The 23231-nt window shown below is 39.8% G+C and overlaps 1 protein-coding gene across 6 annotated transcripts in view; it reads left to right on the forward strand.

The window, feature by feature from the left end:
- LOC118411853 (serine/threonine-protein phosphatase 2A 56 kDa regulatory subunit delta isoform-like) overlaps positions 1-23231 on the forward strand; it is a 30883-nt gene that overhangs the window by 5313 nt on the left and 2339 nt on the right. For 2 of the 6 annotated variants that reach the window (XM_035814344.1, XM_035814352.1), the window contains exons 4-15: positions 9002-9201; positions 9817-9927; positions 10753-10845; positions 11433-11563; positions 12949-13008; positions 16888-17050; positions 17635-17685; positions 18497-18616; positions 18950-19077; positions 19674-19775; positions 20245-20317; positions 21683-21808. In XM_035814344.1, the coding sequence (XP_035670237.1) occupies positions 9002-9201; positions 9817-9927; positions 10753-10845; positions 11433-11563; positions 12949-13008; positions 16888-17050; positions 17635-17685; positions 18497-18616; positions 18950-19077; positions 19674-19775; positions 20245-20317; positions 21683-21808 (1358 nt within the window). Of the gene's footprint in view, positions 1-6064; positions 6200-9001; positions 9202-9816; positions 9928-10752; positions 10846-11432; positions 11564-12948; positions 13009-16887; positions 17051-17634; positions 17686-18496; positions 18617-18949; positions 19078-19673; positions 19776-20244; positions 20318-21682; positions 21809-22810; positions 22842-23231 lie in introns of those variants that run through there. The other 4 variants (XM_035814359.1, XM_035814375.1, XM_035814382.1 and 1 more) reach the window with 4 other exon arrangements.

A 23231-nucleotide genomic window follows, 5' to 3' on the forward strand; every position in this document is an offset into this window, starting at 1 on the left:
AGTCCAGACCTGGTCCTGTATATTATTGCCTAAACTCACAGATCAATGGTACACATTGCCTAACTTATCACTTGCCTTAAGAGTGATTCGAGTTTGAAGTAAACTGCAAGCAGAAAAAGGTGAAATGAAATTAGCTTTGAACATACAGCCAACCAGATACATTATACTTATACTTTTTTTATAGTGGCCCTTTCTAAAGCACAGACATCAGATGAGTCTGTCGATTGTAAGTCATGATAGTAACAGGTTTTAGGGCTCTCCCCAGAATTTTTTTGCAAATTGGGTCTGGCTTAGTGTGGAGGCTTAGTAACGGGTAACGCCATCTATAAGACAGGCTTAGCTGTAAGAACTGCAATGTCATGGCCATCGTGTGCTACTGCCTTAGCTAGATACTCCATGGAAATCCCTGTACACACTTCAGATGTTAGTTCTAACAGGTCAGCAGAAGTCATGATAATTAGGCTAACTAGAATGTATGTGTTTTGTTGTGCAGCTACAGGGTCCATACGTGCTGTGCTGCACACACTCGCCCTTGTTGACTCACGCAGAAAACAGCAACCTTTGGACCCTGTTTATTGGATCTCATTGTTGAGTGGTGGCTGGGAAAACACTGGTCTCCTTCTCATCAAATACAATGCATAACAATCAATGGCTTGGGCTTGCCTCTCTAGCCTTCTCCCTACTGCCTAACCCTGTAACCAGTAGACAGTCGGTAGCCAAACGTTAGTGTGTTGTGGACAGGGCTGTCTTTAGCATTAAATATTTTTCCGCCCCAGTTATTTTTTTGAAGCCCACATTACTAACTTTCATTGTTAAATCTGTCATTCTTAAGCATATGAAAAACATTTTTTATCAGTTTTGTGTCACGAAGTTCAGATTTTCTTGATGAATGGGGTGAATTTTTTGTCCACCCCATCAAGCAAAACCTGATCCTGAAAACACCCTGGTTGAGGGTTAACTTGTTGCACTGGAGATCGGAGAATACGTAAATTCTATTTCATGACGTAGGATTAGAAGTATTTATGGCCTATATGAACACGGCATACAGCTAGTTTATTTCCGGTAAGATATAACCTGATTTCAGGGAGTTACATAGCCTGGTTACCAAACCCCAGCCCGATCTCAAGTATAAAGATATTTTTGAGGTTGGGGTATGGTATCCAGGCTAGGAGTTACATCACCTGTATCCGATGCTCTTATCATTGAAACAACGTCTAGAAGCTGGAGAAATGAAAGGACTTGTTTGTGGTATTTAACGTTTACAGTTGGCGCATACAGAAAATCTGTACTGTTCCAATTCCCATGATTTCGCGTTAGAAAGGTCGCGCAAAACCCAGCCAGACCAGAAATTTTCAAGATTTACAACAATTTAAGTTCACAATTTTGGCCTGGTCTGTGTGACTGTGAATTTCTTTAAGTTACATGGTGGAAATTTGGTCTCTGGTAAGTGGCAGGGAAATGTCTAATGCACGAGTTGTCAGTCCATTTGCTGAAGCCATATCATCTGGAAGAATTCTGTTCAATTGCTGTACATACATTAGTGGCAACTCTCCCCTGCCTGTGAATTATGTTTAACTATCTGCGGATCAAATTGCCAGGTGTTTTCTCCCTATCTTTGCTGATCTGGAAATGCTTGCTATTAGTCCGCAACCTTCTGGAAGAAAATGAGGATGCATTACTGTTCGTATACACGTAGCACACAACAGAGACCAACCGGACTTAATGATTCACTTTACCAATAATGATAACCACATCACCATTAGGCTGAACTGTTTGTTGTACATTTGTGGAAAATTGCTGGCAACAGCTCGGATACCCCAATGACTCACTAGAAACTGTTGTCTGATAACTGACAGTTGATTTGAATGTAGAAGCTGGCTCAAAATACTGGGTGCATGTGCACCTTTGTGCACCCAAAATTTGAGCCGTGCACCCAGATATCTGTGTAGGGTTACATACATTTGTGTACTACTACATTTACTAATTTGTAAGTATACAGCATATTCTTGACATTTGAGTGCCATCAGTAATCATTCAGAAAACATGTTGTATTGTCTTGTTTAGAATCTTTAAAACTGCAAGCCTGTATTCCTCTAGGCTGCCAAATTGCAAGTTAAACAGAATGTTAATTTGGACATTGAATATCTCTTCAAATCTTGTAAAAAAAAACAGATGCAGCTGATTTTGATGCCCATTCTACGAATCCTATCCATTGTTTTGCAGTGCAAATTTTCCTGCAAGTCCTTTGCAGTATTGTATCAGTACTCCGTACTGGTACTCAGATCTACCCTGTCCTATTTTACCTATACAGTGAGTTAGCCCTTGGCATTAACTTTATATATTCATATTGAGCCTCGCTGTATTTCCTTACTGACTAAGTGCCCCAGAGGTTCTGAGAAATGATGTTTGTATTATGTAGTTCTGAGAACTAGTCACTTAAAGTCGTGCCAAGTATTTCACATCCTGAATGAAAGTTGATTTAAACCTTTGGTCACCAGTTACTTATTCACAAGGTGTCATCATGTTGTGTTCATTCTAGGGGCTTGAAAGATTTCTTTCCAATTACGTTACTTGTAATATTTCATGTTATCAGGACCTTTACAGCCTATACTTGCAATTCATGATTACCTTTGGTAAATGTCAAAATTGCAAATTATTCTCCAGAACAATACTCTCAGCCAGATGAAACAAAAATTATCATCATACAAAGCTTCAGGACATTTAAGACTGCATGTTGTTTTATTAAGCCCAGATTCTGAAGCTGTCAACCCCTCATTTGACATCTTCAGAAGTAAAGCGATGATTGGAAATTTCAAATTACTTGAACAAATTTTCACTTGCACAAGTCACTAGCAGAATGTTGATAAGGTAAGCTAGTCATCCTCCACTGAGGTGAAGCATGAGGCTTTTTAAAGTACTGTAGTTGGTGATGGACAGCACAGTGTGGCCTTGTTATAGCTCATACATTGTAGTTAAAAGACACAGTGACATATTACTCTTCTTAATACCAAGACAGTCAAGAATAAGGATTACAACTTCATTTGGCTCGTTACTTTCAATGAAGTGAAAATGAGGATCAGTTTTTGCTCAGATTCCAATTTTGTGCTTTTGAAAGTTGCAGCAAAATGTTCCGAAGAGCTACTGGAGGTGCATGTTTTCTACTTTCCTGTAGAAACATTTAAAGGTCACCATTGATGGAAGTTTTATCCACTGCTCCGAACTGTAGGTTGATACCAGTACCAACTAGGCTGATCTAGGAGGGGTTATTGCTTGGCTTAGTAAGTAATAGGCCTTGGAGAGCAGGGTGAGCCGCCAAGATGCTATCTCATATTAAGTAGGTCAAATATTGGCTACAGGAATATGCAGGATAGATAAGTTAAACTGTTATTGATTTATGGGTATTTTTTTTTCAGCCAGGCAATCATTTTAGCAGGTCAAGTGAAAGATGTTTACCGCGTATGTTTTAAGAGACAAAGAAGATTCTAAAGAAACCCATGAGCTCATCATTTGGAAGTGTTTCTCTAAAACGCCTACTTGTTCAGCACAAAATTAAGCAACCTTAGACCCCACAAAATGGCTGACACTTTATCAGTAGTGCAGTTTTTAGCCAAAACTACAGTATATAAAATAATTTTTAAGCAAATTGTTCTGTGCCCTACAGTGGAGCAGAAATAGTGCTGAGCGGTAGAGGAATATGTCGACTTTGAAATGGTATCATTTGGATTATAGTACATTTGGATTAAAGTACATGCAGATATACACCTGAATTCTCCTTACATATTGCCTTTTCCGGTTAGTCTGCTGCAGTTCAGTTGACCTCCTCCAGGGTGCCATTTAATACAGCATGAAATGTGAACAAGCAAGGAAGTTTAAAATATGTTTATGATATTTTATGAAGTGTATCTGAAATACAAGCAAAATTCAGTTTTCATGTTTTCCAGTGTAGAACTATATCTTACTAAGGATTTTCAAGTGCTGATTAAGTCACATAGTAGTCCTTCCTTATTTACACAAAATAAATCACCAAAGGTGAGTTACTATGTTCTTATTGTATGTTGTGTAGAAAAATTGTGTGCAAAAGATGTCTGGCTTGCTTCTGCTCTGGTACAAGTACAATTTTACATGAAAACAGAAGATTGGTGTTCAGTCTGTTTTGGTGTGCGTCCAAGTTATATAAACATTGCAGAGTGGCAAGATGTGCGGCAGAAAATGTATATAACCTGAAACTGGCAAGATGGGAAGAATGATTTGGCTCAGGTCCAAAGTTGTTCCTGTGGGCTGGCAGGATGGGATTGTAGTCTCATCCCTGCTCGAAAACGGACGGCAGGAAAATGCGTAGGCAGTGCAACTTGGATAGAATTCGCAAGAAATTCAAAACAAGAAATGCACAAAAAAGGAACATGTTTCACGGAGGCATAAGATCTTAGATTTTTTGTTATGGTTGTAAAAAGATCAACCATTACCTGTGTGGAGGCGTTGCGTCTAGACGTTTGTAGACTCCTGTACAGATTATGCCTTGGCAAATGGACATTCTACAGCGATGATCCTTCACTGCACTCCAGGCAGTTGCCAGGAGATTGGAAGTGAGCCTGCAAGTCTGTATAAATCATTTTTTACTGACGTCAGTGGGCTGGTTACTATGTCTATTTCGGGAGCAGCCAATGTATAGATACTTATGCTGATGGTTTCGTAGTAATGGATAGATAATCATAGCGAAAGGTCATATTACCTGAGCTACTTTTCATCAAAACTGCAAAATTGTCAGACCTTTCTCTCAGTTGCATGTAGCCTTTGGTAAAAAAAATGAGCTTTAGATTTCTTTTATTATTGTATCTGGCATATGTAAATAAGTTTTTTAAAAAAATCAGCATAAGCTTGGTGGTGAAAATCAGCCATGTCCGACTTCACTTGCAATCTGTGGTGATAAACAGAACTGAAAAATGTCGTATTTTATTGTGCCTCTTTGATTATGCAAATGAGGTTTATATTATCATATCCCATGTCCATTTATGGTCTGTTCTACTTAAATTAGAAAGTGTGAAAATCTTAGCCTATAAGCACAAGGCATTGCAGCAATTATGCAAATAAGTTGCATAATTGATATCTATCAATGCCCTGCTTTTCCTTAATTACTGTAATGTGTAGGGGAATACGCTAGTCATGTCTTAGGTCTGGTCATTTTAGGTGAAGGTCAGTATTTTTTTAAAGCAGTTTGTGTGAAGCATGCAGCCAAGGTGATCAGCATGCTGGTCCATGTCTGTCCCCTAAAGACTTAAAAGGTGTTTAGGGGAAGAGCAGTGATGTCAAGTCAGCCTTGGGTGAAACTAGGTGAATGAGAAGGGTTTTGGGGAGATAAGATTATGGTCCCTCTCAGAATTGATTCAAAATCCCAACTCTACTTAGCAGCCAAAATCTAGCTTATTTTGTAAAAGTCCAACAGCTTGAAAAGATGGCCTCCTTAGCAAGCTCTATGGGTTAGCCTTCTTTCTGATGGCATAATTTTACTATGCTTGGCTTTTATTGCACTCAGATTGTAGTTTACAGCCCCTGCGTGCAGTAGAACTTATATACCATCAGAAAAAAAAATGTCAGACCTGTTCTCGTAGTGCTTGTTAAGGAGGTTATTGAAAAAGATATGGGTATGAAAGTTAGACATCCAGATAGAATATTACATTCTACAAAATATATCAAGCAATGAAGTCTCCTTTTGAGAATTCATCCATTTCCTTGATTTATTTTGTGTTCCGTAAGCTTGAAAGGAAAATAACCTAAGCCTTAATTGATTTAAAAGACATGAGATGTTAACAGAGGAAGAGCTGCCCTCTTCGCAACACCCTCTGTGCCATTTCATAGTCTATTATTCCCTCTATGCCCCACGCTGCATGGAGTTATTAAAATTTTCCATGCAGTGGCTGGTCCCTCTGGGAATTGTCTCCCTTATATGGTGTTAGTGGATGAGGTAAGACCTCCCTGGCGGAACGACGATGTCATAACCCGCCAACCATTGACGTAAGCACAGCCCGCCTCGCCTGGAGACCGCCAGGCCGGCTTGTTTCTCATTCAGCCATTTTCCTACCAGCCCCATCACAATATTTTTTCGCCACACTCCGGTAAGAGTGCACCATGCGGGTGAATGGGGGTCCTCTGACTTCACGCCGACCCACCAACGCTGTAGCACCAATGGAAATCATGGTTACCGGTAAGGTTGCCGTCAATGCACAATTGGATTATCCTGTTTTCATTCAATCTTCTCTGTTGCTAGAGCCAATTTCATTTTACATCATACCTGGATGTGGGCCATGATGACCATTTTTTCCAGCCTTTCATGTAGATGAAGGTGGTGTCAGGTTGTATTTCTCCTGGTTCTGGCTGATGGAGAAGAGGTTTTTCAAGCGATGTGGGAATACACATGCTAGAGGAGGATCGGTTGGTTTTTGTGAATGTGTAGGTGCATCAGTGGAAAAATCAATACAAGTGCTATGGATTGCTAGATGCCTCCTGTCCAACACAAGATATGAACAAGCAGGAAACAAATGTTAATTCTACAGACTGGTATCATGGAATAAATGAAACAGCCATTATCATGTATAACTCTTCCTGTTTAATTTTATGTGTGGGTGTTCATATATGTATGTAAGATGGAAGTGGCCATAAAATTACGTAATGTTCCCAGATAGTGTGATAGAAGGGCTTTAACTCTTTGTGATATTATCTTATGATTCTATATTATTTGGGGAAGGTCTGGTTCTTGCCTGAACATCTTAAAACATTTTCGTTTTTGTAGAAAAATGGTACAGATGGCATATTGTTTTCCATGATTGGTGACAGACTGCACTACATGAGAGTACCTCTCTCTTATTATCTTAATGTTTAACTTAGGCTATGGCTGACTAAAGGGGTTTGGATGGTTTTTTTTGTAAGACCAGGCTCATGGAAGCATCTCAGTTCATCCTCAGAGAGGTGACACCAGGATTTACACAAATTTATCTATTCCCAATTTAAGTCATTCTTTCTGGATTTAATACCATGAAAGAGTGGAGGTCTTGATTTTATTTTTAAAACCCATTTAGTTAGGATTTAGCATGTTTGATCAAAACAATGTTCTCTTTGTACATGCAAATTGGCCGCTTCACGAGATGACAAGATCTGGTTTTCGGTAACCATGACTGATCTGGTTTTCGGTAACCATGATCATAATGTGCTTCTGGTCCTCATGTAAAATGACTTATTCTATTTAGCTACCTGTGGCAGCCTAGGCTGTAAAATAAAGATGAAGCGAGGGTGGTACCTGTAACCACACCCCCTTGCCTGGAGTACTGCCATGTGCCGACCGTTTCATGATAGATGGTACAAATTCATGCAGGCTTTGCCTCATGAATTAATGATCACATCTTTTGTTATCTTCATTCCCAACCAAACGGTGCCTTTATGGCTATACAGAACACTGTAATATTATTTAGTACATGTAGATATTCAGTTTCAGATGTCGCGGATGAAGATGGAGGGTATATAACATTCTTTATTGTTTAGATAATACAGTTCTTTGTTGCACAACCAGCAGTATTTAGTGATTTACCTTCCAGTGTTTCTATAGTCCTTCTGGAACTAAAATGTTGGCAGGCAAGTCCATATTTTTATGCAACAAGGAACTGTATTGTCCATTTATTAACTAGTCTTTTTGAAAGTATTCAAAGATATCACAGAGCTAGCAAAGGAAGTTTGAAGTTGACCTCCGTGGTTGTTGTTAATGTAGGGACAGTCTTTGATCCTGCTTAAACAAGGTGAAGAACCATGTGCTATTGTCTGTAACATCTGATGACTGGAGTTCAACAGGAGAGAGTAGATAGTACTTGTCCATTTATTTGCATGTATTGAAAGCCTGTAGAAATGGGATGGATATGGGTTTGGTAACTTTATTTACTGGTCCTTTTATTTGCATGTATGAAGAGCCAATAGACACAGGCTTAGTTACTAATGGTTGGATAACGAAGGATGGCTATGGGTTTGGTAACTTTGGTGTTAATGTCAACTGGCACAGTGAATGTTTCATTCCATCATATCAGTATTAGACGATCACTGGTGGCTTACAGCATGTTCATTGTTGCCCTAGGATGTACCTGTAATCTTCAGTTGGATGTGATTTGCTTACAGTAGATTTTGGACTTGTTTGACATGTGAAATATTATGTGCGTGATCTCACCTTGAATTCTTCCATTTATGGTTTTACAATACCACAGTGATAGTAGAGCTTGTAAAGGACATGTTTTAGGTGATACACATTGATTTTTGCTGGCATAGCCTTTAGATAGCGGACGAATCACCTTCATGGCAGCCAGCTGTCTAATTGGTCCTCAAGTTGCTTGATGGCAGCTACATGTGTATGGAATCGAGCCCTCGTAATTTAGCTTATGTTATCAACTGACATTCGATTGTTCCTGACTTCAAGCTGGCGGTTGCCGTCATGTTAATGATAATGCCACGACTCCCACTGAAACTGAATGTTTTCGGTTTGAATCTCTAGCAAGCAGCAATGTTGTGCCCTTGGACAAGGCACTTAACATCTCTTTCTACACTAGACTGAGGTGAAATTGAGTACCTATCTTTTGTTAGGGATGTGTCCTCTTGGTTGGGTTTAAAGCTTAAGGTCCTGTGTTGGGAGATTCACACCTTGGAGTTGGAGCGATCCCACTGCACTTACTTTAAGAGAGTAGGGATCCATCCAGGTGTGAGTGGATCAAATCTTACAGTCAGCTCTAATGCAGCTGGTATGTACTGTCTCAAAAATGGCAAATGAAAGTGCTGATCGGGCAAGCACATGTCCTATCCCACTTGCCTCCACTTGCAGCTGGCATCTACTGTCAAAACTGGTGTTTTACACTAAAGGCAGTTCACCAGTTATGCGAACAAAACAACAACAACAACAACAAACAGTAAGAGTTCATATCACACAGACTAGCCTGTAATATTATAACCAGTCTGCTTCCCTGACCTGCACATGTAGATGCCAGACCAGAGGAGAGAGAGGACCTGTTTGTCCAGAAGCTACGGCAGTGCTGCGTCGTCTTTGACTTTGTCAATGATCCCCTGAGCGACCTGAAATGGAAGGAAGTGAAGAGAGCAGCGCTGAACGAGATGGTGGAGTATGTGACCCACAACAGGGGTGTCATCACGGAGGCAGTGTATCCAGAGGCAGTCAATATGGTAAGCTTTAGACCTCAGCTCCATCAAGCCTTTCTATAGTTCTCACTCAAGGGATCTGAAGAAATAGTTTCAGTAGACATGTGGCCACTACAGACAGTATTATTTGATATGCTTGGGGGTATGGGTAAGATAATGTAAGAGACCTAAAATAAGTGACCACAGTACGACTACTAAAGCAGGTTTGGCTGTAGTTTATGGGCTGCATACATGTAGATGATCAGTGTTTGTAAATAATAGTGGCTCTTCGCAATGGATGTTTGAACTTTAAAGGCACAGGTCTTCAGATATTTGTCTGTATGACTCAATGCCTACCAGATATTATTGTGAATTTTATTGGAAGTTCAGTTTTTCTCTGTTGTATCTTCTGATATAGCTGTATAGCTGTAACTATAACTTTCTCAGTGTTCTATTGTTACCTTCAAACATGAAGATAAACTACTTTTGAAGCTGTCTAAATGGCAACCTGAGCAAATGTGGTTTACGTAGCCCTGTACAACCAGTGTGTTTTTCCTGCTCACATTTTCCTGGAGCGTTTGCTACCTTCTGGTTCTACCTCACACTGCAGCTAGGTGTTGCTATGTTATCTGACCGTGCACTTTGTAATTCTCCATACAGTTCTCAATAAACGTGTTCCGTACGCTGCCGCCGACATCCAACCCCAACGGAGCGGAGTTTGACCCAGAGGAAGATGAACCAACACTAGAGGCTGCGTGGCCACATTTACAGGTGAGGACAGACCACCTAAACTGATCATTACATCTCCTTTATCTCTTCACATCATTTGTTCCTGAAGAGTTACTGCATGCTTATTTTGGTTTGGTAATTCCCATTGTCACTATGAATTGATAATGGGTAAGGAAAAAAGAGAGAATTTCGGCTAATGATTATTTCCAAGGACGAAATTTAAACTGTATTAGCACATGCCTAAACTGTGTGTGCAACCATAGCACTTGCATTGATGGGAAAATACAGTATTCTATGTATTGTGTTTAGCAGAGTTTGAAACCAGTCAATGCAAAACTGCCAAAACAAATTTTTTTTGTCCAATTTAGAGTACCACTGCAGGTACTGGTAATACCAATGTGATTTGATTATATCCTGACAAGGCACAGGTGTGTGGTGTGATGGAAGTGTGTGGTGTGATGGACTGTATAGTTCTGTGTAGTGGTGAAAAAAAGTACCTGTTCAAAATGCCAGGTTAGGTACGCATCACCAAACTGAACTGTTTTTAACAGTGACAAATTGGAAACTGCATGCTTCAGTCATGGAGCTATTCAGTCACATAGACATGTGATGCTGTAGCATGATTTCCGTGGCCCTGGTACAGATAAGACAATTCACAATGCGACAAGGAACATGTGGAGAAGAGCTATCCATACGCCCAGACAGACCCATGTAATACTTGCCATGTGTCTTCTACGTCAGTTTGCCGCAAGAGTTGGCTTTGTTCTGTCGTTTAAAGTTCAGGTTTGACGTCAGTCTGCCCATGAGGTGTCATGTGGCATCTGCAGGAGGGAATTACTGACAGTCCTGTCATCTCTCTTGTTTCAGATCGTTTATGAGTTCTTCCTGAGGTTCTTGGAGTCCCCAGACTTCCAACCAAACACAGCCAAGAAGTACATAGACCAGAAGTTTGTTTTACAGGTGGGTGGATCTTTACTTTAGGCAGTACTAATGGGTGAGAGTCTTATTACTTGACAAAGACTGATGACATTTAGTGGATAGCAAGGGTAATTCATGTTTTCCCATTATTGTTATTGTAACATTTGCTTCAGAATCAGTTGATAGCCAAGGAGGGATATACATTATGATGATAGGTTTATTGGAAATACATGCCTGAAAGGCTAATTGCAAGTGCATTGTGACACAAAAATATGATAATGATAAAAACAATGGCATCAAGAACTGCATTCTACACTATATATTAAGCTAGTTTCGTGAGTTTTTACTGCTTATTTTATAGAATTGTTTTCTCATGGTCAAGAATTGTGTGAAAGTAAGAATATATTTTGGACATGTTGCACATTTGTATGAGGGACCTGCTTCCTGACAGGACAGTATCCGTCCCGTAACGAGACTGGGAGTGAGTGACGTCATCTCTCACTTACGACTGTGGTTTGTGGTTTCAGCGGCTGATGGCCCTAACCGCCGCCGGATCACAAATTAGCATGGGAGCCATCAATGGTTATTCCTCCTGCTCATTTTTATTTTATTCTCCATCCTCCTCGCAGCTGCTGGACCTGTTTGACAGTGAAGACCCCAGGGAGCGGGATTTCTTGAAAACGACGCTGCATCGCATCTATGGCAAATTCCTCGGGCTCAGGGCTTACATCAGAAAACAGATCAATAACATATTTTATAGGTAATTGAATTTGTGCCTTGATTTAGTGCCGCTGTGGGGTGTATATGCCGGGGTTAGTGTCCTGTCTCTGAGCTGCTGGTAAATTCTGCTTATTGTACTGATGACAAGGGATCACTGTCAGGCCATTATTAGAGATTATGAGTCATTTTTTAAAAGTTCCTGGTCAAAGTAGATTATCATATGAAATGTGAGTCAAACTTGAAACTATAATTATAGTATAAAGACACATTTTCAATCCTTTCTTTGGCACTTAACAAGTTTCAACAATCATTTTTGAGAAAAGATGCACCAGAATTTAAGTGCACTATCTAGAATAAAGTACAAAATGTAGAATGTCAACAAAAATTGATTACAAACCTTACTGCCTTTTAACAGCGCTTGAATCTGAAATCCTCTGGCTAACTTTAAGATTTTGCACATATGTTTTGAGCCCCGACTTGCACACCCAGTACCTAAATACTAGTAAGTACAGGTTGGGTGCAGGTGGCCAAATTTACTACTGCTAACCTGCCTATGCCCTGCTGGCAACTACAGAATCTATCCAGGTATATTGTAAAATCGCAGTAGTCGTGACTCGCACAAATGCCAAATTGCCCCTTGGTGCCTAGTTACAATAAAAAACTTCAATAAGTGGCCAAAAATGGATTTCATACATGACATTTGCTGTCAGTGTTAATGACAATGTGAAAAATTGCTCTAGTTGTGACTGGCAAATTGGCTCTTGCACAGAGTAATAGGTAGTACAAGTGGTATGAAAAAGAATGAAAAAAATATCATACATGACTGTTGGTATATTACAGTATTTGTTTTCATGTCTGCATATTTTTTGTGTCCAGCAGTAAGAACAAACATGGCTTAGGGCTTCCCTCTGTACTGCTTTGATATTTCTCACACTACAATTACATTGATCACTGTGGGAAATCCTTGATAATGCCACAGGAAATGCAGATTACTGGCACAGGATAATTGGCATGTCTGTAACTTGGCACCATCGTTTTAAACAAAGACAATTTCCAGTGATTTTTCCGGACTCTGTTATTAAGATTTTATAGATAGAATAATAGCACTATGATATTCCTACCAATCATTTTACTTCCTGTGTTATTTGAAACATCCTGGCATCCCTGCCTGTACAAAAGATAATTTGAGTTTTTTTCTTGCAGTGGTGTCTCCATATTTGTCCTCCCCATATACAGCTCACTAGTATAAAGCTTAAGAGCTTGGCATTATACACTTGTGGTACAGCTGTGCTCCCTTTATGTTACCCGAAAAAAATCAATTGCATCCTAAAGACACAAGTGTGTCCATTGTGTATGACTGACAGAGGTAGAATTCCAGTCACGTAGCCTCCCCCAAAGCCAATGTCTACTCCTTTTGTTTTGCAGGTTTATATATGAAACAGAACACCACAACGGCATAGCAGAACTTCTAGAGGTCTTGGGAAGGTGAGTTCATGTCTTAATCCCTTAAATCTGCCTCTTGGTCTTCCTTTCAACAAATCTGTCATGTGTGGAAGTGTTGGGTTGCCCATGAAAGTCACTACATGATTGGACAACTGTGCACACAGAGTTTTAAGGCAAGTACATGTAGGTCTTACATTTTGAAAGCATACTTATTGCTTGAATGTTGAATGAATCATTAAATGAATGAATGGTGTATTAAAGAATTACATTCAGTATCATGGCATATGGCTGAATTGATGAGGTATGACTTACAACATCATAATCAGTCACTGAGACTTATACCAGGTATCTAACATTATTAATAGTTAAAAGCCATGGATAAAATTTGACCAGTATGAATCAAGGTGACCAGCGTGAATCCAACATATGACTAGGTACTGTAAATTTTTGTACCTTGGGGCCCGGTGAAAATCAAGGGTTCGCAGCTGAAACAACTATAGTAAGACAAAAAGATAGTTTGTGATAGGACAAATTTGCCGTGAGAGGTCATCAGAAAAACCGTGACAATTGCAGTATGCAGATACTAGTTGCTTGTATTTTTAGAATGTTAACATTTGTATTGTAAACAGTTGGATGTAGTGTTGTACTTTGTCACGAGATGAATGTAGCCACTGCAAAGTAAACACTGATAATGGGCAGGCTCCCCAGGGCTCAAAATACTTTTTTCTTAGCTTCCAGCAATTTTTTTTAGTTCTCAGGTTTTCAACCTGCAATCAGAAGAAAGTCTTCAAATACTGAAATCATGGAAAAATATTTCATGATTTTGTACTGCACAGGATGGGATTTCTGCCTAAAGTGCTTTGATTTTATTTATTTTGGTAGGGACTTTTCGTTTTGCAGTGCGAGTAAAACAGGACCTGGTTTTCGCTGTGTTTTAAGTTTGTGTTTCAAACCATACTGAAGTGCAATAGTAATAAAAGGCATATTTGCAGTGTCAAGATTTTGCAGTGGTGGGTGCACCGTCTCATCATTGCACATCTTTGGTCCTACACCACGGCTCTTATGACACACTACAACAAAAATCTTGCCTTGAAGTACAACTTTTAAAGGAGCACTCTGCTTTTTTTTGTACAATCTTTGACTCATAACACCTAACCCAATTTTTTTCAACATGCAAAATTGTTTTGTTTTTCTGTGTGTCTGTGTGTGTGTGTGTGTGTGTGTGTGTGTGTGTGTGTGTGTGTGTGTGTGTGTGTGTGTGTGTGTGTGTGTGTGTGTGTGTGTGTAAATCCGCAGTCTTTGCTGATATTCTTCTGCAAATTGCAGTTTGTATAGGATGGGTATTTTGAGCCCAGCTTGACATGTTTTCACTAAGTTGACACACTGTTGTACTACCAACGTCTCTGTGTATATACTCAGCATTTACAGTAGAAGGCCAACGTTAACAGTGTGACAATAGCTTTTGTTATAGGCTGAACCTCTTGATTTATGTTGGGGTACTTTAATGGCAGTACCATGACATAGGGTTCACAGCTTCTGTTTGGTTTGGGCTCTACAGCAGTGATTGTGCTGGTCACATTGTATCCCCAACACAATCTACATATCCAATGATCAATAAATTTCTGTAGCATGTACGTTTGAATGGGACATGGTTGTAGGCAGTAGGGTCGCTGCTGGAGGGTGTTGTCATTGCAGCTGCCACCAGCAGAGAGACATGCCCTGCAGCAGTATTCATCAGGCATTGTAAACCACTGTACTAACCTACATATAGGTACCATCCTAGCTATAGGATTTCTACCAGGCTACCTTATAACACAGACTGTACCACGCTTTTACAAACATCATTTGATAGCACAAGATAGTAGGTGTATATTACACCTGGTATCATATTTTTCCTATTGAATTGCTGATGCAGTAAATTTTGCTTTACATTGTTAGTTATCTCCATGAAAAATGGAGATATTGTTTTGGGTGGGTGGGTGGCTGTGTCCAATTATACCTTGAGTTTTATTTGCATAATCAATGCATAAGTGCCATGATTCAGATCAATTCAGTCATCCATCAGGTGACACTATGATACTAAGTGGTAAATGATGGTCAACATTGTGACCTGAGCAAGTTAGTTAAAGGCGTACATAACCAAGCATAGATTATGCACATGTAGATATGGAAGTCATTTCCATAATCAGAATGTTTCATGGAGATATGAGGTGTCTGAACTCTTCATTCATTGTGAAACACCTCAGAGAAGCTAAATGGATTCTACTAAGCCATATTCTAAGTGTACATTAAAACAGTTACTGATTACTATCAATATCTAAGTTCTTTGCCAAATTTCAGTATCTACATAAACCTGGTCATCAAGTACAGAAATAGGCACGGTCAAATTAGGAAAGATATCTTTTTGTTGCTGTTTGTTTTTTCCATGACTGTTTTGGTTTCTACCTGGAAGGGTTTTCTCACACTTTGTTTTGTGGATGACCTTTCTGTACAAAAGAGGTCATGGCCATGGGAGAATTGGAGTGGAAACTTTACAATACACATCAGATTACACCGTATTATTCCTTACAAGACTGACTTCAGATAGACTATGGTGTACATACGATGATATGTTAGATATGTAGTTCGTGATGCTATGCAATGGTAGGGTGTTGTTAAATAACAAATTGGGCAATGTGTTGCAGTCACAGTTAGATAGAACATATGATATACTGTGGTTCTGTCTGAATCGTTTTTTAGCACATTCATTGTTTCTGTACTGATGTCAGATGATGCACTGTGCATCTGTCACCACATCTACCTGAGGGTGTTTTCTCCTGGTCTTTTGTGTGACAGTTTTGGATGATTGATATGGTTGCTGTGCATTATAGCAATGATGATGTGGATGTCAGTCTTGGGTACACAGCTTGCAGATGACAGTTCTCTACTACTGTAAATCTTGAAACTTCGGCAGTGCTATGCCAAATAGCAGTAACTCGGACAACACGATATATAAGTTCGGAAACAGGCATTGCTTCGGTTGTGGAGGTAAAAGGCAGTGGAAGGAGATTGGGCTCCGTCTTTCAATAATGCGCCCTAGACACAGTAGACAACAACCAATAGTCGTTATGGCCTCAAAAAGGGCAATGTCAGGTACATTGTAGCACCTACTACCTTTTGTCAGTGACACTTTGCAAGATCTGTTGAAAAGCAGTGTTTCCACGGTGACCACGTCACTTGAAAGGATGTCCCCCTTGGATGACTATTGTACTACAGAATATCATTTCAATTGGTAATTCAAAACACCAAGAAAATCTCCTTTTATCACTTAACAAAACCATGGCAAAAGTAAATGAATTTACAGTAGTTGTGTTTCACCACATGCAGAGAGAAGCTCCCTGGTGACAAATTGTTGAGTTTGTGTTTAGGTCGATTCCTTCCAACAATGCTGGTGATTAAAGTAAAGGCCTGATGTAGCCCCATGTGATGTACAGTTCACCTGTTTATTTTCTGGTGGTGACTCCTTAATTTGATATTCAAGAACATGACAATAGTTAGTTAGTATGAGAAGGAACCTTTCGTCATCCTTGTAAATGCATTTACTGTTCCAATAAACTATGAACACCAAATACTCCCAGTTACTATAAAGGATGATATTTTAGTCAGTGTCTTTGACAAATTTTGCTTACAAAAACATTTCTCTATCTATAATATTTCTCTTCTTCAGGAATTTTGAAATTTGTTGCAATAACAATAATAGATGATGGTACATGCTGGAGGAAGGCAACATGATTGGCTTATACATGTACTTTTTTCTCACCTTCTTACATTGTACAAATACAATTTGATAAATAAGTAAGACCCTCTAATCAGTGCTATGAATCTAGCAATTTTGTATATTGCATTTCCTGAAAGCCGATGTTCCTGTCTTTTTTTTCCCAGTATAATCAATGGGTTTGCGCTGCCGCTGAAGGAGGAACATAAGGTGTTCTTACTGAAGGTCCTGCTGCCCCTCCACAAGGTCAAGTCTCTCAGTGTCTACCATCCGCAGCTGGCCTACTGTGTAGTCCAATTCCTAGAGAAGGATGCTAGTCTTACAGAACCGGTGAGTGCTCCATTATCATCATCATGGGCGAGTTGCCCTGACCACTGGTCTACTCTGCTCTTCCAGACATCACTGTCCCCCATAGCGTTCTTTAAATCCTCAACCCACAATCCCACATATTCAGTACTCCTTACTTTGTTTGCTTCCCATAACTGATAAGCCACCTTTAGGTGTTGAGCTTTATACAGTAGGTAAAAGCTGCATAAGACTGAAAGGTTTGATCCACTCGCACTAAGAAGGACCCCTACTCTTTTTGATAAGTGAGGAATTATAAGAGAAGAGGTTGTAAACACAACCTTTTTACTTTGGTTTGCTCTTTTGATTTATTCCTCCTCATCTTAGTTCATTGACACATTTGTGAAAAGGAATATACTGTAATTTAGGAATTTTGTAGTTGAATCAATTTGTATCATTTATCTTCTCTTCTAGCTTGTCTCGCTATATTGTTTTGTAAGAACAGTTGAAACAGGAATCCACACTGCAATGGACCTTTGAGGCATGCTCCATCTTAGTAAAGACATAAAAAATGTGTCAGGTTTCATCTTCTTCCACTGACTGCTGTGCTGCTTTTTGTGTTTCTACAGGTAATAATGGGGTTGCTAAAGTTCTGGCCAAAGGTCCATAGTCCAAAAGAGGTAAGTAATGAATTAGGTAACCTATTAGTACTAAACTGTACAGAGCTTTATTCTATTTTGAAAATATAATATCATGTTACACAAGACTCTCTAGGCTATAGTGCTTAAAACTATGTGCTTGAAGTCAGCCACAAACCTTTATCTGACTTACTAATACAGTAATAGGAGTAAGCTATTGTGTGCCTTTCCATAAAAAGCATAGCCTTTTTCCAAGTTAGTAATATATTTCATCCCAGAAAGTGGAAGGCACACCCAGAACTAAATTGAGCATTGATAAGGCTTTATTGGCATTTGACAGAATTTCTTATTGTGAGCATTGGTTGTTGAATAATGCATGGTGTGCTCTGAGGAGAGGTGGCTACAGTAATTTTCTATGGGAAGAGAGTGATTTAAGCCCTGGCTGTTGATCCAAGGCTGTCTATGGGACCCGTCGCTCTGTCCGGGGGTGTAAATTTGCTCATTGGGACAGAAAAATTTCACCCCTTGTACCATTTTCACTTGAAGTAAGAAGAAAAAAATGTAGTTTCATGAGCTTAAAATGAGCCAAAATAACAATTTTGGACAGAAAAAATTGAATGCTGGAGAGACAGCCCTGAGTTGAGTTGATTTGACATGCACAGCCTTGTGATTGCACATCAGAGTAACACGTATGTAATAACATGCCTCAAGTTAATGTGGGGGTGGAAGTGGTGATTCTGATGTCTGCAGTTTATAAATAGATTGTCACGACGTCAGATAAAGTCACATGGTTGATTGAAAGTACTGCACTGCATGTTTCAAGCTGTTGCGTGATGTCTGTTATTGCCTCCAGGTAATGTTCCTGAATGAATTAGAGGAAATCCTAGACGTGATTGAGCCCTCTGAGTTCCAGAAGGTTATGGTCCCCCTCTTCAGACAGCTGGCGCAGTGTGTCTCCAGTCCACATTTCCAGGTTAGTGCAGCTTTTACAGTTTCAATATTTCTCTATTTTATACAGCCCTTTATGCCATACCTGGGCCGCATTTCAGTATCACACAGGCTTCCATCGATTAAATAGAACACACTCCATGTCCGCTGTTGCTATTTATGAAATCATAGTTGCAAGCGAGTTCTTTTGTTCAAATTTTTCTCAAATTGATGTTCTTAAAGAAGAAAGGTTGTTGGTTCAGGTTGAAACAATTTGTTGAATTTTATCCTTTTTATCATTTCTTATCTGAAGGTCATTCACAGACGTAGCATTGTACTTAATGAAGATTTTTTTTTTGGTTATTCTAACATCTCACAGGTAGCAGAAAGAGCGTTGTATTACTGGAACAACGAGTACATAATGAGTTTGATCAGTGACAACGCTCAGGTCATACTTCCCATCATGTTCCCAGCTCTCTACAAGAACTCCAAAACACACTGGAACAAGTAAGTACTAACCTGCATCAGCATAGTTACACTGGGTTACATGTACAAGTATCTGCCACTTTTAAAACCGGTGTGTATAAGAGATGATTAGTGCAACACCCCCTAGATATGTACAGTTTAGATATGCAGGAGTGCATTGTACTGGGGAAGTATCATTGGAGATTCATCTCTCAGGGTGGCTGGTTTTGGATCCGACAGAATGACGTTTGTAGTTGTTTCTGTACAGTGTACCTTATGATCTACTTCATAGGTGATCAACTAGGTTGTAATGGATAAGGTACCTAAGGATATATGAAAACTTGATGTACCGCTGTAGTATCAAGGAAAGACACAAGGAATGGTCTACAAATGTATTTTGGGATTGCTGTGCACCAAATATCATCATAATCTAAGCAGATAACTACGTTAAACCCTTTTCAAATGTATCTTGACAGACAGGTGGTAAAAATGATATATACCGCTTTATGGAGACTAGATAAAAGAATGTGACAGACTTGCTGTGCATTTTTATCATATATTGTTTACATCAAAACTGCAGAAGACAGGAGTAAGGCTCTGAGAGTTCTTTGTTGATTATTGTTGTTGCTCTGCTGTAGGACAATCCATGGCCTGATCTACAATGCTTTAAAGCTGTTTATGGAGATGAACCAGAAGTTGTTTGACGACTGTACCCAACGGTACAAAGCAGAGAGACAAAAGTGAGTCACCAACTCTTTGTACTTGAAAGTTCATCTAGGTGGATAGAAATCACTGGGAAACAAAGTTGAACCACAATTTGTAACAATTTTTTTACCCAATTGTGCAAAGACGTGTACAGTACTGTACAGTTCAACATGAACAACTTTTCAGTCAAACTGGACAACCACTTGTGTAGATTGATAGTAACATTGCTTGATAATTAAGTGCATGAAAAAGATCTTTACAAATGAATGTAGACAAAGTTAGTGTGTTATGATGATAGTATATGGATTCGACTTCTCACTTCTTGGTATCGTAATTGTAATGTAACATTAGTCCTATTTGAGGGTTTGCCTTGTCATAGTGAGTGATCAGTGCGGATTGGCATGATAGTACTTGCTCTGACATTTTTCTGCTATCCTTATAAGTATGTTCTGTACCTTACTTCTAAGGATACTTAATACTGACAACCATGCTGTGCTTTTCCAGAGAAAAAGAAAAGGTTAGGGAAAGAGAAGAGGCTTGGGATAGGATAGAACACATAGCTCAGACCAATCCTATGGTAAGTACTGCAAACCTGGGCACCTGCTCTTCTTGTGTGGGGTGTGAGTGATTGTCTCTTCCCAGTCTTGTCTTGGCTTCTTTACAGATGGAGCTGCCATTCCTTAGGTGAGGTTGTTTTAGGTATGGATAAAGGAGATCACAAGTTGTTAACATACACAGGGCTTGAAATACCACATGCACTTGCTGGTTAGTGCTGGTAAATCTGATACCAGCTGTGAAATACCAAAACAAAGAAATGACATTATTTCTAAATAGTATACAAAGTGATTAAGTTTTTTTTAGGTATTCTAAGGAAGCCAGAAATAGTCTAACTAAGCCAGAAAACCCATTGGCAAACAGGGGAAGAAAATGGTTGGTGCAGGTAAACATTGTCTGGTGTGAGGGATATTGAATGGTGTCAGCACCAGTGCATATAAATGCAGGAAATAGTATTTTGAGCCCAGATATGTTTTGAAAAAGTCACAGCATAAAAAGACTGATTGACAGAAAGGTGAGTTTGGAGATGAGTTTGGGAGGGAAAGGAGCAGCATTTGGCAGAATGGGGTACTAAATATTCTAAATGGAAAGTATCATTTATTTCATACTCAGTCCCTTGTAAATGTACATGCTGCCCCAGCATAGCCTGCTCTTCCATTGGCGTGTACACATTTGCAGTGTTCTCACCAGGATTTTTTCACAGCATAGGGGCATCTTCCAAATCATAGCGTAGGGGCCCCCATGCTGAAAAGGTCTGGTGAGAATGCTGATTTGCTACCTAATGGGAGAGGAGCATTTGTAAAAACTGATGTACAGACTGCAGCTGACTCCATCTTCCCTTTCTGTCAGTCTCACTCCTGCTGTCATTCTGCGTACCTTCCCTTGTTCATGTCATCCGGGAGAGGGGTGAGCTCGCCTTCACTGCTAAAATACACACGTGGCTCGCCGCCTCTTGTTATGGATGGTTTTCTCCTACAAAAGTCAGCCTGATCTGAGGATGTACCAATAGTGTGCAATAATTGGAGTGCTGCTCCTTTTCCTTTCAAAAATCCCCAGAGTTGAGTCAGAGCTGAGCACCCACGTTTTTTTTCTGCCGCGTTTTCTCGCTACAATGTACTTCAAAATGCAAATGGAAGATAAGATAGCACATTCTATCTAAGATGTTCATTGGAGGCATGTCTGAAGTCCCTTCCAAACCAATTTTGTTATTTTCATCTAAACACGACATTGGGTGTGATTCGTTACAAGCCCCTAGAACCAACACAATCATAAATATTTTGTTCCATGAGCAAAAGTTCACAGTAATTAGTTTGGTGAAGGCACAACCTGCCGTGTTGACAGAAGGCGACCCCAGCTAACACGAAGCCTGTGTGTTTCTCCCCCACAGTGCGACGGGTATCTTGAAAACTCTAGGCTACCGCATTTCCCTGGCAGCAGCGGGTCCGTTGCCATGGAAACAGACGCCAATGACGATGCGGAGCTGTCCTTAGACAAAATGAATGAAAGAGGACAGGTGGGCCTCCCTCAAAATGCTGCCAGCTCGAACTTCTGCCTTTCTTGCAGTTCTGAGCATAGTTGTGAATGTGATGATCAAATTTGAAACAAATAGCTATCATAGCCTCCTTCCTGTATCTCATCAAGAAATGATGGTGTTCATTCTGGTGCAACTGTGAGGTGATGGATATTAATTCAAATATGAATAGAGGAGTGGGGTATCACTGGGTGTCCCTTTTCTGTACATACACATTGTATATCCAAAATGCAAGTCTTTTGGTATGAACAGAGGAGTCCAAAATATCAGGCTGACTTTGAACAAAGTGATCTTCTGTGATTTGTCACAAGGCTTGCCACTTCCCTCTTCCAGGTGACAAGGATGACATGTAAACTTTAAATCTCTCTTCTGGTGTTTGTCAGTACCACTGTATAGTATAGATTACAGAAAGGAAGACAGGAGTTTACATGTAACTTCTCCTAAAGAAAAGTTTTCTTGTGTGTTGTTTGGGTTGAAAGAGATCATGTCAAGTGTTTGTTCCATGGTAGCCTGGTATCCATCCTACTCCACATGTGCAGCTCTGGTTGGCTCCTTTGATCACTAACCCTAAGATATATTTTAACTATGCTGTGTGCTATATTTCTGACATTGGTTGGAGCCAGAGCGACTTTATGCCCTATGTTAACCTTTTTCCTACTGAGTAACCCTGTAATCTGTGCCTGAACAGACTACTTCAGTAGGGAGAAGGTTAAAGATGTGTCCCCATATTGCTACCCATTTGATGCATGTTCCCACCTTTGCTTGATTTTCGTGATATTGTACATTGGTATGCTATATCCCTATGACTGTGGTGTTCCTGTGTGTCATGCTGTATTGTTGAGTGATGTGTTTCACAGCAGTGATTCTCCCTTTTCTCTCTCTTTGCCCCCCTATCCTGGCTACCTCCACGTACCAACCACCCCTGCCATCCTGTGCACTACCTGTATTGTCATCGACTTTCTGTCTTTCTGTTTTGATGAACAGAAGAACAATGTTGGGCGCCATCGGTTATCGGGTGAGAGACTTTTCCCCACTTCCTTCCTCTGCGATTTTGATCTGATTTTGTCTCGATTTGTTTAGTTTTGCTCCTACTGTTGCTGTCTTCCTCTTGGCAAATGACTGTTGTTCTTTAAGTTTCTTCTTGACCACCAGCTCTTCCAAGTTTGCAGGACATGTGATATCTCAGATAACAAGTCCTGCCAGCCTGGCCAGAGGCTTGCCTCCTTACTTTAGCATATCTGACTGCTAGTTTTTTTCAGACAGTAGAGTTCTTGCCTTACACGACACCTTACATCTTATTCTTGCATTGATTTTGCACATTGGAAATAGAGCACTAGAGCACAGATTTTCTGTTGTTGCTTGAAGGAATTGTTTTGCAATGTTAACTGTATTACTTGAAAGAATG

The sequence above is a fragment of the Branchiostoma floridae genome, chromosome 1 (assembly GCF_000003815.2).
Source record: "Branchiostoma floridae strain S238N-H82 chromosome 1, Bfl_VNyyK, whole genome shotgun sequence".
Lineage (NCBI taxonomy): Eukaryota > Metazoa > Chordata > Leptocardii > Amphioxiformes > Branchiostomatidae > Branchiostoma > Branchiostoma floridae.